The 15,020-nt window shown below is 42.4% G+C and overlaps 1 protein-coding gene across 3 annotated transcripts in view; it reads right to left on the bottom strand.

Annotated features, from left to right (window-relative positions):
- NDUFA10 (NADH:ubiquinone oxidoreductase subunit A10) overlaps window positions 1-15,020 on the bottom strand; it is a 42,288-nt gene that overhangs the window by 9,712 nt on the left and 17,556 nt on the right. Inside the window, exons 8-10 of one of the 3 annotated variants that reach the window (XR_012835959.1) lie at window positions 12,910-12,995; window positions 11,152-11,329; window positions 9,487-10,526 (exon numbers count right to left, since the gene is read on the bottom strand). Coding sequence is in view for 2 of the 3 variants with exons in the window: in XM_075755843.1 (XP_075611958.1) it covers window positions 4,895-5,003; window positions 12,910-12,995 (195 nt within the window). In the remaining variant the exon portion in view is untranslated. Of the gene's footprint in view, window positions 1-4,894; window positions 5,004-9,486; window positions 11,330-12,909; window positions 12,996-15,020 lie in introns of those variants that run through there. The other 2 variants (XM_075755843.1, XM_075755845.1) reach the window with 2 other exon arrangements.

Raw genomic sequence — 15,020 nt, 5'->3', positions numbered from 1 at the left:
CATTACAGGAGTTGGACTGCACCTCGTAGCAGTAGCTACGTCTGACTAGCTCAAGCTTTCGTTGCCTCATGATCAGCATTCCTGTATTCCAAAAGCAGTCTTGCACCAAGGGAAAAGGGTGGGGAAAAAGAAAAGGAGAGCCTTCTCTTATCTTTCAGGGTCATATTTATTTGCTTTCTTAAAGAGTTAAATGTTAGGCAGAAAAATCTGAGCCACTCATTTTGTGTCTGGTTAATATGAAGCTGCACTGACAAGGACGGACAAAGCAGAACTGATACTGCTGCCTCTGCTTTCCTCACATGGTGAACATGGCACACGTGCAAAGTTTAGCTCACCACAGAAAGTGACACTGCACAAGTAGAGGGTTTGAAGAACGACCAAGAGAATCATCAAGGAAAGGAGCCAGGATCAGCAAATAGCCAGTGGATGGCAGGGAAAAGCATGGAGAGGTTTAAAAAAAAAAAAAAAAAAAGGAAGCACATGGCTCACCATTTCAATGGAAGAGCAGAGGGATACTTCAGACTGAAGACGACAACTAAAATGGATCTAAGAAACCTTATGCACCGGCACACACACTCACTGGGACTAGAAGTCCTGTTGGGATAGGAAACATCTTTGAAGGCAGTTCAAGAGTGTAGAATAAATTCTTCAAAGGATTCATCACAAACTGGCTGCTTCAAGGGTAAGGTACACATCCCTGACTTCCTTTTTTCTAGTTGTATCTGTTAGGCTAACAAAAGATCCAACATTTTGATACGGGATTTGCCTTAGCACAAAAGGAACTTCTAGATGCCTAGGCCTGACTTGTCTGAAGAAGAACCTGTGTGCCCAAGCGTTTGCTCATTTTCTTTTAATATACACACCAGCAGATATACTTAAAGAATTCCAGCAAACTATAAAGAGGATAGGATACTCCTCCCACTGCACAATCTCACCCCTCCGGAGAAAGGATGGGGGCGGGGGGGAACCCAACAAAACCCCAAACAAATCCAAGAGCACGAGACACAAGCCAGCTTTAGCATACTACCAAAAATACCCTTTTTAGCCTTCAGGATTTCTTAGACTTCTGCTTCAATTGTTGGGGCAAACCACTGGACAGAGGAGCTAGGTTACATGAACCGAGGTCGGGGTGAGTGGGCTAGCACAACTGCTTTCTGCTATGGCTCATGGAATGAGAAAGCAGACTAGGTTTTAACCATTTTACTTTGCTCTAAGTGAAGAAATTCTCCACTCTGGTGCTTGAGCAAACATCGGCAAGCACTGGACTCCAGGCTCTTGTAATAAGCAAGCCCGCTAATTTTTTTTTGTATTTTTTAAGCACAAACTTTGTATAAATGAAATACTGAATTTCCTTGTGCTCTGCAGTGAAGGGAGAGGTGACAAAAACTATTTTAAAAGTTCTCCAGCTTTGTTTTCAGAGGTAAAGACAGAGGTGATGGCTTGAATATGAATCTTAGACAGCTGCACTTTTATGTATACAGAAGAGCATGCACGTAAAAGAAGCCTTTTTTTCACCACCCCTAGGAGATTCAGCAGGACTTGCCAACAGCATTTGGGAGTGTGAAGTACATAAGTACATTATTTAAGTACACTGATGCCATTAAACAGAACCATTTGTTTTCGTCTTCTCTGCAAACACATCTGCCTAAGTGCTCCAGCTTCACAGGGCGCACATGGAGTTTGGAGCATTATCCGTAGCGATTGTGTGTGGTTGGAAGAAAGCACAGAGATACAGCAGTTGTTAAGGGGGGAAAAAAAGAGTAGTCAAGTCTTTACTAGTCTGACAGTTCCTAAAATAATGTTGCTTCACTTAAGAATGAACATGCTTATATCTGATCTACAGAACCTGACTAAAAGGTTACTTTTCCCTTGCCAGAAAAGCATCTTTAGAAGTTTATGAATGCCTCAACAGAACAGCTGAACACTGCCAGATGACTTTATGGTAAGAGAAGGAGGCAGAAAGCCACCTCCTCACATGTGAAAAGAACACTTATGGGAGAAATTTAGAAGATATACATTAAAAAAAAGTGAGTTTCTAGTATTCAGAGCTGTATGTGGCTACCTCATTATCTTGCAGAAAGGCACACATACTAAAAGCTTGGACTCTGAATAGCATTTCCTCCTCCTCCTCCTCAGTTGCTTCTGACTAATGAATATTTTGAACAAAAACCAGCTTCTGCCTGGAATTTGCGAATCCCTGTAAACCACCATTATTAAGCAGCACGAATTGTGTGCACGCAACTCTGAAAAGCACAGCAGTTAGCTGCCGATTGGTATGATCAAGGATTTATGACTAGTTATAGGATTGCCGAGGAAAAAAAAAAAATCCCCTACGTAAATCATTGTATTTATGCGGTAAACATCATTACACTAACTTTAAAAGCACGTATTTCCCACAAGGAAAAGTTAAAGTTCTGTAATTATACCATAATTAAATCTTTACTTACAAGTCATGTGAGCCTAAAATCTTTATCTGTCTTCAAAAGCAAAAGTGGTAGCAGAGCTGTAACCATCCCTGCACAGACATGGGAAGGGTTTACGATTCCCTCTCGTTAGATCCAGCAACCTCATAGCCAGGATTTGTATGCCTAGAAGTTCATCTCCCTTTTTTTTTTTTTTTTTTTTTTGCCTACACTGGTCTCATGCTGTGTTACCTCTGAATTTGGGAAACTCCTTGCCCTTACAAAGAAATTCACACTTTCATTTGCTAAACAAAGTTGGAAGGAAAAAACCACAGATCTTCAAAGTTTCAACACAAAGGATTTAATTCTTAGAACATAAAACGGTGGGGTGGAGCTGGCTTTGTGCTTCCCTTTCCATTAGCTTACGGGAAGTGGGAAAACTCAGCGTCTTTTGCATTACGCACTGTCATGACAGACCACCCTCCATCCCTGAAAGATTACAAGTGTCTAAGTATTCAGAAGAGAGAAAAAGAGTAGCTAATGTTGCCTGAATTTAACAGAACACTTCATGAAATGTACAACTCCTCCTTATTCCAAAGGACATTATCACTTTCCACAGCAGTTTCCTGAATCAGGGCCTAAAATCATGCCTGCAGAAGGGAGATTATATTTTGGCAATGTTTTCTTTCTTGCACTGACAGTGCTCAGCTTCTGCTGTCAACTAACTGGCATTGAGCAGAGCAATCCAAGAGCCCAGCTTTCCTTCCCAGGTATTCATATTCCTACTCCTAAGCATCTTTTTGCTACATCTGCAAGGCAAGTTACAATTTTTTCCTGGAAGCCAGCTATTTGATGAGCCAGGGCATTCTCAGTTTCTTGCCAGCACAGAGAGGAATGTGCTGTTGTACAGTTGGGGGGGGGGGGGGGGGGGGGGAAGGCTTTCAGAAGTATTACCCCTGGTTCTCAGCACGCAGCACCGAGGTCACATCTAGCTGTGTGTCAGGCAGCCTCAATAATTCCCAGCTCCACTGCAAAGTGACATTTCAGCCAAAAAAACCCTATCATCTTCGGGAAGAAAGGCATCGTCAGTACAGATGGATGTTGCACGCTGGCGACAAGTCATGCAGCAGATCCTTCTGAAATATGTACTGCACACGTACAGACATCTCTTGGGGTGAAGGACTCCAAAAATCCTTAGTCTGAGCTCAAAGTTTTGGACTTAAAAATGTAAGTGATACCAAGAAGCACAAAATTCTGATAGCAATTTCTCAGATGGACCTGAGAGTTTTCAAACCCATTAGACAACTCCAAGGAGTACCAAGATGCTTTCTGCTGCTTTAACCTTTAGCCCCTCTTACAAGCTGGAAAGACCTCATCCCAAATGAGGCAGAACAGCGTGAACCCAGGAGCCTCTCCACTACGCAGTTAGCTGAGGAAGAACAAATTGCGTTGAATATTCACAAGGACTTCTGAACTGACTATTCCAGAGGAAAACACTGGTAGTTCAGAGTTTCCAAACAAGTCCGCAAACATGTATCTTACATTTAATTTCAGTAAGAGACTGCATATTAAAAGGACCAGAAAAATGGTAATGTTTTGACTATGAAAATCATGGTTTACAATAATTTATATAGACCTTCTTTCGTCTCCAGTGATTGCTTGGGAAAAAAAAAAAAAACCAACCACACAACCCCGCAGCGGCAGAGATTTCAACCCAACTTGAAAAATACAACATCACCTGTAACTTCAGTTAGTCTAATCAGTATTAATTGTCATCAGTTCCACAGTTCCTCTAATGAGATTTTATAATACCTGGGCCTTTGGAAAAGCTCACATGGTGCGAGAAGACCCCATGCCAGCTACATAACAATAAGCAATAGGGCAAAGTGCTAAGTCGATTGGGAGCCGATGTCTCCAGAACCAGAAAGGCAAGCAGCTAATTAAAACATTGTGTGGGAGCCTGCATGAGGTGTAAGAGAGCGCTGGGCCACAACAGGCTTTGGATGTGTGCCCGCGTACAGAAACACGCTATTTAAAGCCACAACAGTTTTGAGAAGCAATGTAATATTCGTACCTCCTCAAAAAACACCCCCTCTCCCTCAGCGTTTTATAAGCAGTCTTCTTTATAGAAGCCACCACGGGTTTCCAATTTTCTTGTTTGACTCAAAGGATTATTTTAGATTTCACAGGTCAGAGACTAATCGGGGCAGGAGAAACAAAAACAAATGAAAACCACTTATCCTTTAGTCCACATCTAAAGATCAAAAAAGAAAATCAGCTTATGAAACAAACCATTTGCTTCATTATTCCTCTTGTGGGGAAGCTAGGCTTCAAAAAAGGTAGGGATCTGGGAAAAAATCCCGAACTTACTCTTAGAAGTATGTATCCCTGTGCATGAGATTGATGCCCAGGACACTTATGAACACGCTCACACCTTGGCAGGGACAGTTGCCTGGCTATCATACAAGTGCTCCCCTTCCAGTATTACTTACCGATCGATACTCATAATAGATTTTATCATATTCATTGCCTCCAATTGTGATTTCTGGAATGAAGCGAGGGATGGCTACAGGATCCAGCACTCCATCTTTATCCTGAACACTGAGGAGAAAGAAAGAAGGAAAAGAAAGAAAAAGGACCAGTTAGTCCACATCAATTTTGAGTTTGACCAAATATTAAAGAACTACTTTTCTGTTAAATAATTCTTCCACGTGTTTTGGTTATTTTCTGGTTCTGATGAATACAGAGTCCTTTTCCTCACACAGTTACCGTGTTTTATCCCCCTTGCCCTTGCCTCCAGTTTATTCCTGCTCCAGCTTCCTCCTCCCTGTAGATGCTCTGTCATTTCTGGGAGCCTTCTCTAATAAACCGTATCTAGCTTTTTGCTTTCTTATATAAGCAAAGTAAGCCCAGTGGTTTTATTGAATCCCACACACTATCTGGCTATATCAACTTCATTTAATTGCCCCCTGTTCAATTAGTTTTCACAAACGAACCCTCACAAGAATCATCCTGCCAGAGTAACCGGGGGGAAGCTTGCTGCAGCAGCTGTAACGACAGACATCAGGATCCACCAAAAATCCATGCTGCACAGCACCAGCACTTTCAACTATCCCAAATTTAAAATGTCTGAGAAACTGCTAGAAAGCCACCTTCTGCATACCGGTATTATACATAGACCAACAGTGCCACCTACACGCATTTGGGGAAAAATGCATCCATTTGCAGCGGTCAGTGACCACGTTCTAAATTCAACACTTGGAACTCTGCAAATTGTGTTGTTTTCAGTGAATTGCATTTCTTTACAAATATTTACATACACACATAAAGCACATGCCCTGAGCAAAGCAAAGTTAATCATCTTTAAGCAAAGAATTTTTTCCCCTAAATCAGAAATTTTGGGACCTTACCTCACAGCACCGAACAGTTTCAACAAGTAAACTAGTCTGCTAACATATCCTGACACACACACTGTAAATTATCCTACTACAGACAAATCAGTAAGGAAATACAATAATCTAGCAAAAGTTGAAGTGGGAGAAGGTCAAAATGAACACCAAAGATGCTTCCTATAAACTACTACATTATTTATCTTCTCATACATTAAATGTACACTTAACATGCTGGAAGCCAGGAAAATGAGCCCTCCTTTGCCTCCTCACAACCCAGCAAGCGCTCTTATCGTGACACACTAGCACCGGCCCTCCCGTGCACCACCCCAGCCTTCAACCTCCAGGACAGCTTGGAATAACCGAGCTGGGATGGAAGAGCTTGCCTAAAACGTTGATCTGACGATAAAAGCGGTTTTAGTTCTGAATCCCAGCGTACTTTGGGAAGAACACCTTTGCCTCTGCTAAAGTCTCCTCTCTTGGGGTTCTGCCGAGAAGGAATCAGCCCTAACACCCACTGCTAATTAACCTGGAACTAAACTAAGCAGATCCCAGCAGAAAGCAGCCCTTCAGGTACCAGCCCTTCGTTACTTAAGCGCAGTCCACACTGCAACCACACTCGTAATCGGTACCAACGCTACAAGCTTTAATCTGCATTTTCATTGTGCAGAGGCAGCAAGCTAAGAATTTTGATTTGAACAGGACCACGTGCAGGCAATGTTTAAAGACCTTGCTGAGCTCAGGCTTAACAGCAGAGACTGTGGAAGGTTCACTATTTTATCAGTGAATAAACATCTCCGTCCCTTCTTCCCACAGAAATGGGAGAGTCAGCTCTCTGCCAAGGAAGAACAGATGTTCTGGACCTTACAAGCCTGTAGGAGAAAGCAGATAAAATTTGTCCAGGCATATATGAAGTACAACTTGACACAGACAAACTGAGTTCAGTAGTCAACCAGTCTGCAGTTAATCCATTCCTTCATGAATCTCAGCCAAACGGCAATCACAGAGGACAATTCCCAGGCACCATTTATGTCAGTTAGTGGCCAAGATGGAAAAACTGCTGCTCTCAAACCTCCTTTGCTCTCACAACCGCTGCCTCCAAAGAAACCACTGTGCAACAAAAAAATAATCCAAAGCTAATGCTACCAAAGATGGCTCCTCCAGCTTCAACTCTGCACCTTAAGAAATAACTTTGAATACTAACTAAAAGCACCACCCAAAGACATCTGCCACAACAGTGTCTTTAACCACAAAACCACATTCGCTTGCCAGAACTAATTCTCTGCTGAGCAGGAAGCATTTAAAGGCACCTTTTACATTTCCTTAGCTTTCTCTCCCCCAGCACAGAAGTATTGCTATTTATTATTTTCCGGCACTTCACCATATTTTCCTGAAGCAGCTCTCATCATGCATAGCTTCCCAGAGCGTGCTTTACCTACCCACTGGATTATGTGACATTTCAAACTTAACAGAGCATGTACGTGACTGCACAATCCCAATTCTGTAGGGACATTAGATTTTAGCTCACCATTGTTGCAAACAGCCATTATGCTAAGAGCTAAAGCTCTTTCCATTGCTATACAGGTATCACACTGGTAAATACATTACAGCAACGGGTAGCTCATCTCTTCTTTGGAAGCACCTATTACACACCCACTTTGCACATTACGTCCAGCACGACGTGCACGAGCAGGTACCGAGGAGTCGGGACTGACACATTCCTGCCTCTTCAGAGGAGGAAGTCCTGTTTCCCTTACAGGCTGCTTACAACTAGGATACCCAAATTTTTCAGCGAAACTGCAGAAATCTGATGACACACAAGTAACTTTGTGTTATACATAGGTGGGGGCAGGGAAGCTAAGTCCCAAGACTGCCTACCACAATGAACATTAGAAAGTCTTAGGAACATATTTGCTAAAGGTTCAAGATAGGGTAAAGGAAGTAGACTGGGAAAAAATAAACCAGTCAACCAAACAAAAAACCCAGTTTGCATAGCTTGAGCCATGATTTCTCAACAACTGACACTGGCATAATCACAAAAACTAAAGTGACAATACCCAGTATTAGAAAACCACACTTCCCACCTACAAGCATTCACTGGCCTAAGAGGCTTAGAGCCAGCAACACAAAAGCCTATCAAGTTAAATTCTGCATTTATATACGAAAGTAACTTGAGAAATAGCAGGTGGATCCTGCTGGAAAACAGATGATTTTCACGCACACCTTGAAAACAGCTTCTTGCTGAGCGGTTATTGTGTTCCAGGTTTGCAGCTGAGTGGATGGCACGTATTCCTCTGCTATTCACACCCTGGTTACCTGGGCCAGGGCTTCTCAACCCCTGCTGAGGTTGGCTTCCCTGCCTCCCGCAGGTAGGGTGCAACATGTGCGAGTGAGCCAGTGAGCGTGATACGCTCACGATTTTGCCCACGCTTGTGAGAGCGGGGGAAAGGAGAAATGCTCCTGACTCATGCCACGGGCACATGGAGCTGGGAGGGAGAGACGGTTCCTGCATCCAGCTCTTCCCATACCGACCTCCTCCTCTCCTGCACTCATTCAGCGAGCACAAAGGACAGCGTGGGCTGCGTGTCCCCCATGTGTCTTTCCTGGCCTATTTCTTCCTTGCCCATTTTCTCCAGAAGTTCGCAAAGGCAGGACGACGACGTACAGACCTCCTCCTGCCAAAGGGACTTGGCCTCCGCCGTTTGGTTAGGCAGAACAAGCGTGCCATGCCCGAGGCGAACCACTGCCACTCCCTTGGGGAACAACAAACACAAGAACAGAGCTTTCCCAGAAAAGCAGGTCTGGAAGAGAAGGTGAAAAGGTGCAACAACAGCTCTTCAAATCTATAAAAAGCCACTGCGAGGACAAAGTTACAAAGAACTGTTTCAACTGGAGCAAAAGAGAAGTAAGGTGCTAAAGGAAGCAGCTTTAATAGCGCCAGAAGTTTTACAACGAATGGTTTATGAGATTTTGGAGTCTCCATGGCAAAAAGTCTCAAAACTAAGCCCAATGCACCTAGTCCTCCTATTTGAGATCAGACAAGACAGACATTCAAAGACGGGCACTTCTTCCCTTTGCTGAGCACGCCCCGTTACCCTGTGGAACGGATGGAGGGTCGCTCTCCCTCATTCACTCCCACGTTTCCTCGTTGCAACACTTCGTTTAACAGGGGCAAAATGTAAAGAAAGGAAACAGAAGCCAAGCTCTGGGGTTAGCAACAGCTCCAAGAAGCAAAACAAATGCTAAGAGAACTTAGAAATTACTAGTTATTGCACATACGAGGTCCTGCAGTAACAACCTTAAAAATGTATGTCTGATGTCCTGCCAAATACAACGCTTGAGGATTTACTACACAGGGTTTGTGGCACACTAATAGTTATTAATGAACACAATTGAACAGATGAGAGTGGCAGACTATTTCATGGCTAGATTGTTTCCAAATAGAAATAAATTCCCTTTTCATCAAGATAAAACAAATGCCAATACCTATATTTTTTAAAATTAAATTAGCGGTGGCTTAAAAAAGCCAAAAATTTGCCCATACGAAATACATTCTGCTGTAGCGAATTCTGAAAGAGCTGCAAGGGTGTAACAGATTTAACCATGGACTCGTCTGATGAAACGCATCAAGGGTGGTAAGCTCCCCCCCACCGGCTGGTAAAGTAACACAGGCGATATTACACAAACTACAGCTCTTCTTTCCAAAACATTTTTTATTTTGCAATGCAGGTAGACAGTCACACAATTTCACTGGGAAGGGCACCATTAAAAACAAGCCTGAGACAGTGCAGTGGCAACAGAGGAACTCCCTAAGACATTTCAAAAAGCCAGCAGAATGGTTTCTGTTGGACACAGCGCTTGGAGAGGAAGGAAAGATGTGGAGAGCATCCTCTGGCTCACATACACACAAATATATATGTTTTTAACCTTTTACCAAGACATGCTTCAGTTCCACAACCACGCTAGTCTCTATTAGGGCAAAGGAAAGAGAACTTGAGGGCAAGGCGGGGAGATAAAAGGTAGAATTATGCAACTGATTTTATATTGGTGCGCCTCACTGGTTTGATTAACTTACTTATTTGCATTACCAAAGGAAACGGAGGCCCTGCCGGCATTTCTGTGCATTAGACCCTATATACATGCAATGAAAAAAAAAGTTATCTTCACCCCTGCCCATGGATCCCCTTCCCCCAAGACATGCTGGTAACACGCTGAAGGTGAAAGAGGTGAAACCACCATCAGCCAAGCCACTGGAGCAGGATTATGGGCTGTGCAAAAAAGCCAGGAGGTCAGCGAAGAAAGGAATCGCAGATGGAAAAAACCTGCCAAATACCTGCCGCAGCCTTCCAGAAACACTCACGAGAGGGCAGCACGTGCCAGCAGACGTAACAGGCAGCCCACCAGCAACATGCTAAAACCCACTTTCCAACAGGAAAAATTAACGCAGGACATCTGCAAGTCTGCAGAAAGCTGGGTACCACAAGATCTCTTGGGCATTAGGGGGAAAAAAAAAAAAAGTGAGGAAAGCATCAGCTTTTACATGCATGAACTAGCACCTACAATTGACATTCGATGCTCCAGGATGCAATTCCAACAGTGAAGCCATGCAGCAGACTCCCTGCAGTATTTGTTCGGTCCTTACACATCTGTTCCCCGTCTGGCATTGGGCCTGACGTGTTTTCACGAGTGAAGTTTGTACAAGCTGTGACAGGAGACTCATACCTGTCCTGCACTTCTGGAGTTAGCACGAAAAGTAATGAGGTCCAAACCTATACATTTTCATAAATGAGTTATAAAGGTGCTCCTCCATACCCAAACTGCCCCAACATACTGCCCACTATTTCCTGGTTAGCTGAACAAGGTGTGGGCACAGAATTGGCATGGGATCTGTTGTTACACAGTTGATCAATGCCCGAGTACCCCAGCGCCAAATGAAGGCTGAAAGCAAACTGCAAGCATGTTCATCAGATACTTGAACATGAATGCTATCTTGACAATGCTATTCTGAAGGCGAGGGGAAACAGCAAAACTCAAACCTTAAGAACATTTAAATTAGCAGTTTGTTGCATTATAAGATCTTAACAGCCCACAGAAAAATAATTTCATATTATCTACAATAAGAGCTTCTATCTACAATAAGAGACCCTCTTGAATCTTCCCCAGGGTTCAATGAAAAATTGAGGCCTTCACAACACAATTCATTCCCTTCTACAGCTGCGAAGTAGAATTTTCATACAATATCTTAATACACTGCTCTTTAATTGTATGCTTTCCTTTAACTCCCTCCTACACTCTGCAATTAATAATTCTTTCTTAATACCCGTACTAGTTTGAAGCTAAAGGAAAACAAGAAACTTAACTGTATTTTCCCTTTCAGAGGAAATCTGATTTTGATAGTTTTGCAGGGTCTAAGTCACCAGATGCTATCCTTTAATGACTACACAAAGAAACCTCTTAGATACTTGAAGGGCACCCAAATCATGACATGCTTCTCTTAGATCACAGGAGAGCAGTGTTGGGTGGCATCTATCTTCACCCCTTGGTAGAAGACCCGTAGAAAAGGAACATTAATTTTTGGAGACATTTGAAGTAGAAGCACAGAAAACTAAATGGCAAAGAATCTCAGTAGCCTGCAAAAAAGTTTAACCTATTACTCCAATGCCTGTCACAATAAAAACAAAAATTAAGAGGCAGATATTCAATTAAAAAATTATCCCTGTGTTTCTATTAACCTGTGAGAACCTGAAATTAATATGACAAGAATATAATTCTTAAACTTTGCTTTAAAAATGCAGTAACTATACTGCACTTGCTACCTGCACGATCAGTCTAAAGATGAAGTTCTAGCAAAACAGGAAACACGTCTCACTTCAGTGCAAGGTTATCCCTATTAGTCTTCCAAGTGTAGATGTATTCTTTACATGGGGTTATCCAGAGAACGTTTTATTCAGCAACACAACTTCAGAGCGACACTCCTGATGGTTCACTGTAACACGTGGATAAAAGCATAGGTCTGATCTCACTTCTTTACGTACACATCAATGGTTTGGTTCAACATCTTTTGGAGTTTGGAGGGCTACCTCTCTTTTCATTGCTCTGGGGACACGTGCAGCCCAACCGGTAGCATGACCCACCAGAAGCACCCCGCAGCCCCACCAGTAGCACCCCACAGCTGAAGCGGAGGACAGATAACCAGGGAGTACTTGCAAAGAATTATAATCAAATATGATTCTATTTGAGCAAGGCACTTTCCACTATCTTTGATCTCTTCACATCCAACTAGACAGATAAAGATCTCTAGCAAAAAGCCCAGCAAAACTCACCCTTAAACTACTGAACTTTACAATCCCCCTTGTTATTATGGAGAAGGAGCAACAGAACTACAATATTTCATTCTGTGAATTAGGATTGACGTTTGCATTAAGGATTATTCACTGGGAGTCTGGGGAAAGGAGGCAAAAAGGACTTATTGAGCAGTCACCCAACGTTGCCTGTTTCTTTTTCCCCCCCATGCTCTGTTCAGCCATCTTCTTGACTGCTGGAAAGATTTAAAACTCAGACAGCATAAGAAATTAGACTAGTTTTAGGGAAAAAAAACCACACAACACTCTAAACACAGACAATATAAAGAGCACCACATGTAAAAATCGCTACAAGGTCACTCCTGTCACCAAGTTTTGCTGAAGGATGTCATGCTGCAAGGGCAGCAGAGGAACAACCATGCCAACTCCATAAATATTCTGTTTTAAACCAAAATGCTTTTCTGTGACTACCCAGGAAGAGAAGCGTTCACAAAAAATACCTACCCAAAAGTAAGGGCCACAGGTCATAGCACTTGGAAAATTCCTGAAGAGTTCTTGTGCTTCATTAATGGAATGGGATCTATTCGCCTGGAGTCTTTTGTCTAATCAATTAGCAGCAGCAGCAAAATGCCACATCGTATTACAGTGCCAAGCACCAATATTACAAAAGCCTGCTATCACTGCTGACTTCTGACAAAAAAACCCCACAAGTCAGAGTACAACTATAAGCATAGCTTTAAAAACTCAAGGCTTTAACCATTTTCCCTGAGATGTGATGCTAAATGATGTTCAGTTACTGGAAGACATTATACTTACTAAAGTCTCAAATGATGGAAAGAAACATCATCCTGCTCCAGCCATGGCCCCTTGTCAAACTTCAGGTACTCTATGTCTTCGATCACCTGGAATCAGAAGATAAAAATCCCACTAAGAGGTAGTCTGACCAGAACATCCAAAAAATCAATGAACAGGACCCCCAAATCAATGAAATAATCAAAAGATATTATTAAACAAGTCACCCAGCAAAAAGGCTTCACTGCTAAAGCTGTATTAACAATGCAAATGTTTAGAGCTAATGTCTCCTCTCCCAGTCATATTTCTGGAGGTCATGGCCATGCCACAAGCACTGGGCAGACACCTGGCTCTAAAATTCCTGGTGCTTTCACAGCCTTCGGGAGCAGAGGATGGGAGGGAATAAATCGGCTGAGAGGTGCCTTGTCTCCAAATTCTCACCTGAGCCAAGACACTCTTCAACCTGTCGTTGGGGCTGAAAGGAAGCAAAGGCAGCACAATCCCACCTCTAAGGAAATGGAAATAAGTCTAAATTTAACCCTCTTTTGCTGCAAACAAACTCCATCATGCTACATACAAAGCGTGGGGTTTGGTGGTTGTGGTTTTTTTTCCCCAAAGGCTCAGCTGCACACTGAGACAGGCTGAGGAGCAACTGTGGCATGTGTCTCTCGGTGGTGCAGTGCGTGGTTCACATCACAGAAACCGAGGCACATTTCAGGCTGAAAAACTCAAACACCCTTGAAGCAGCTGGACTGACGGAAGTCCAAAGGCTCACGATTTCATCGGTCAGCAAGACCTACCCATGCTTGCAAGCACCCCAAGCAGAAAGGAAAGGTAAAACTCACAGCTCAGCACCTAGAACCATTCAAACAATAACATCAGCTCAGCAAATCATTCCTTCAGCATCCCTAAACTTATCAATCCCATATTTGAGCTTCATTTTCTGACTGGCTCCATCAGAAAACAGATCTTTGCTGGTCCACCTGGTAATTGCTTAACACAAGCCTGAGGTTATCACACACGACTGAGTAGATCTGAAGGAAACCTGAACTAGTGACGGGACGATGCACTTAAGGTGCATGATGAAGCGGAGATAGTACCTTGAAGCGACCTGGGAAGGAGTGGATTGCTACAGCTCCAAACGCCTTTTCCAGAAGGAAAGAATAGAGCTATGAGATCAGGACCAAAACCCTGATGACACACAGTCGATCCACTGTGAAGCAAGCAGATGCCAGTAATAGAATGATAGAATAAATTAAAAATGCTTCTATTCTTTGGTGTACATTAAGTCCACTATAATTATTTCCTGCAATCACAGCAAACACTAAATCCTGTCTATTACCACTTAAAAGGCAATAAAAATAAAAAGTGCTATTACAAAGTAGAGTGGACCTTTATAGTCAAAACTATTACCAGTATTATGTTTCTATGTTAAGAAAGAACAGCTTAGAGATATGATGGTATGATTCTTTTCCTTGAAGCATTTATATTTCTTAAAGACTAATTTCGCTGATAACGTCTTAAAAAAATATGGTTGACATGACATGACCAAAGCATATTTAAAACCTCAAACAAATTTAGATGCTCTTTAACCATTTTTGATCTCTTACAAAGAGGCAAAGTTGGCAAGCCAGATACTGTAGTTGAGAGCATAGGAAAAGTACTTTTCACATAAAGAAAGAAGCTGATGACAAATCCACCTGCTGATGGAAAAAAAAGTTTCAATCTTAAAAAAAACCACTACAGAAAACTGCACCACAGACATTTAGAAGAGTTTTCAAAATTGCATTTAGAAACTGCTTCTTCCTACCAAACTGCTGTAACATAACTCCCCAAGATAAGCATTCAAAGATGTAAAGAGAAAGAAAGGTGAACAGTAGTTCAAATATCCTTTTAAAAACAAAAATTAATTTAAAAGCTGAACCACCACCATACTTTCCATTAGCTATGCAAAAGCAATTATTTTTCTACTCCACAGGAAAGCTTTGGAAACTTCCCGCTATGGCTGATGACAGGACTAATAATAAACTTGCTAATAATAGGGCTCAGAATATATTGCGGGGAAAAAGAAATATGTATCCAAAATAGTTTTGCGCACTCTTATTATTGTATCAGAAGATACCTCTCCCTAGTTA

Source organism: Balearica regulorum, chromosome 6 (assembly GCF_011004875.1).
Source record: "Balearica regulorum gibbericeps isolate bBalReg1 chromosome 6, bBalReg1.pri, whole genome shotgun sequence".
In the NCBI taxonomy this organism is placed as follows: domain Eukaryota; kingdom Metazoa; phylum Chordata; class Aves; order Gruiformes; family Gruidae; genus Balearica; species Balearica regulorum.
The sequence above is the reverse complement of the archived record's forward strand: the minus strand, read 5'-3'. Positions and strand labels throughout refer to the sequence as shown.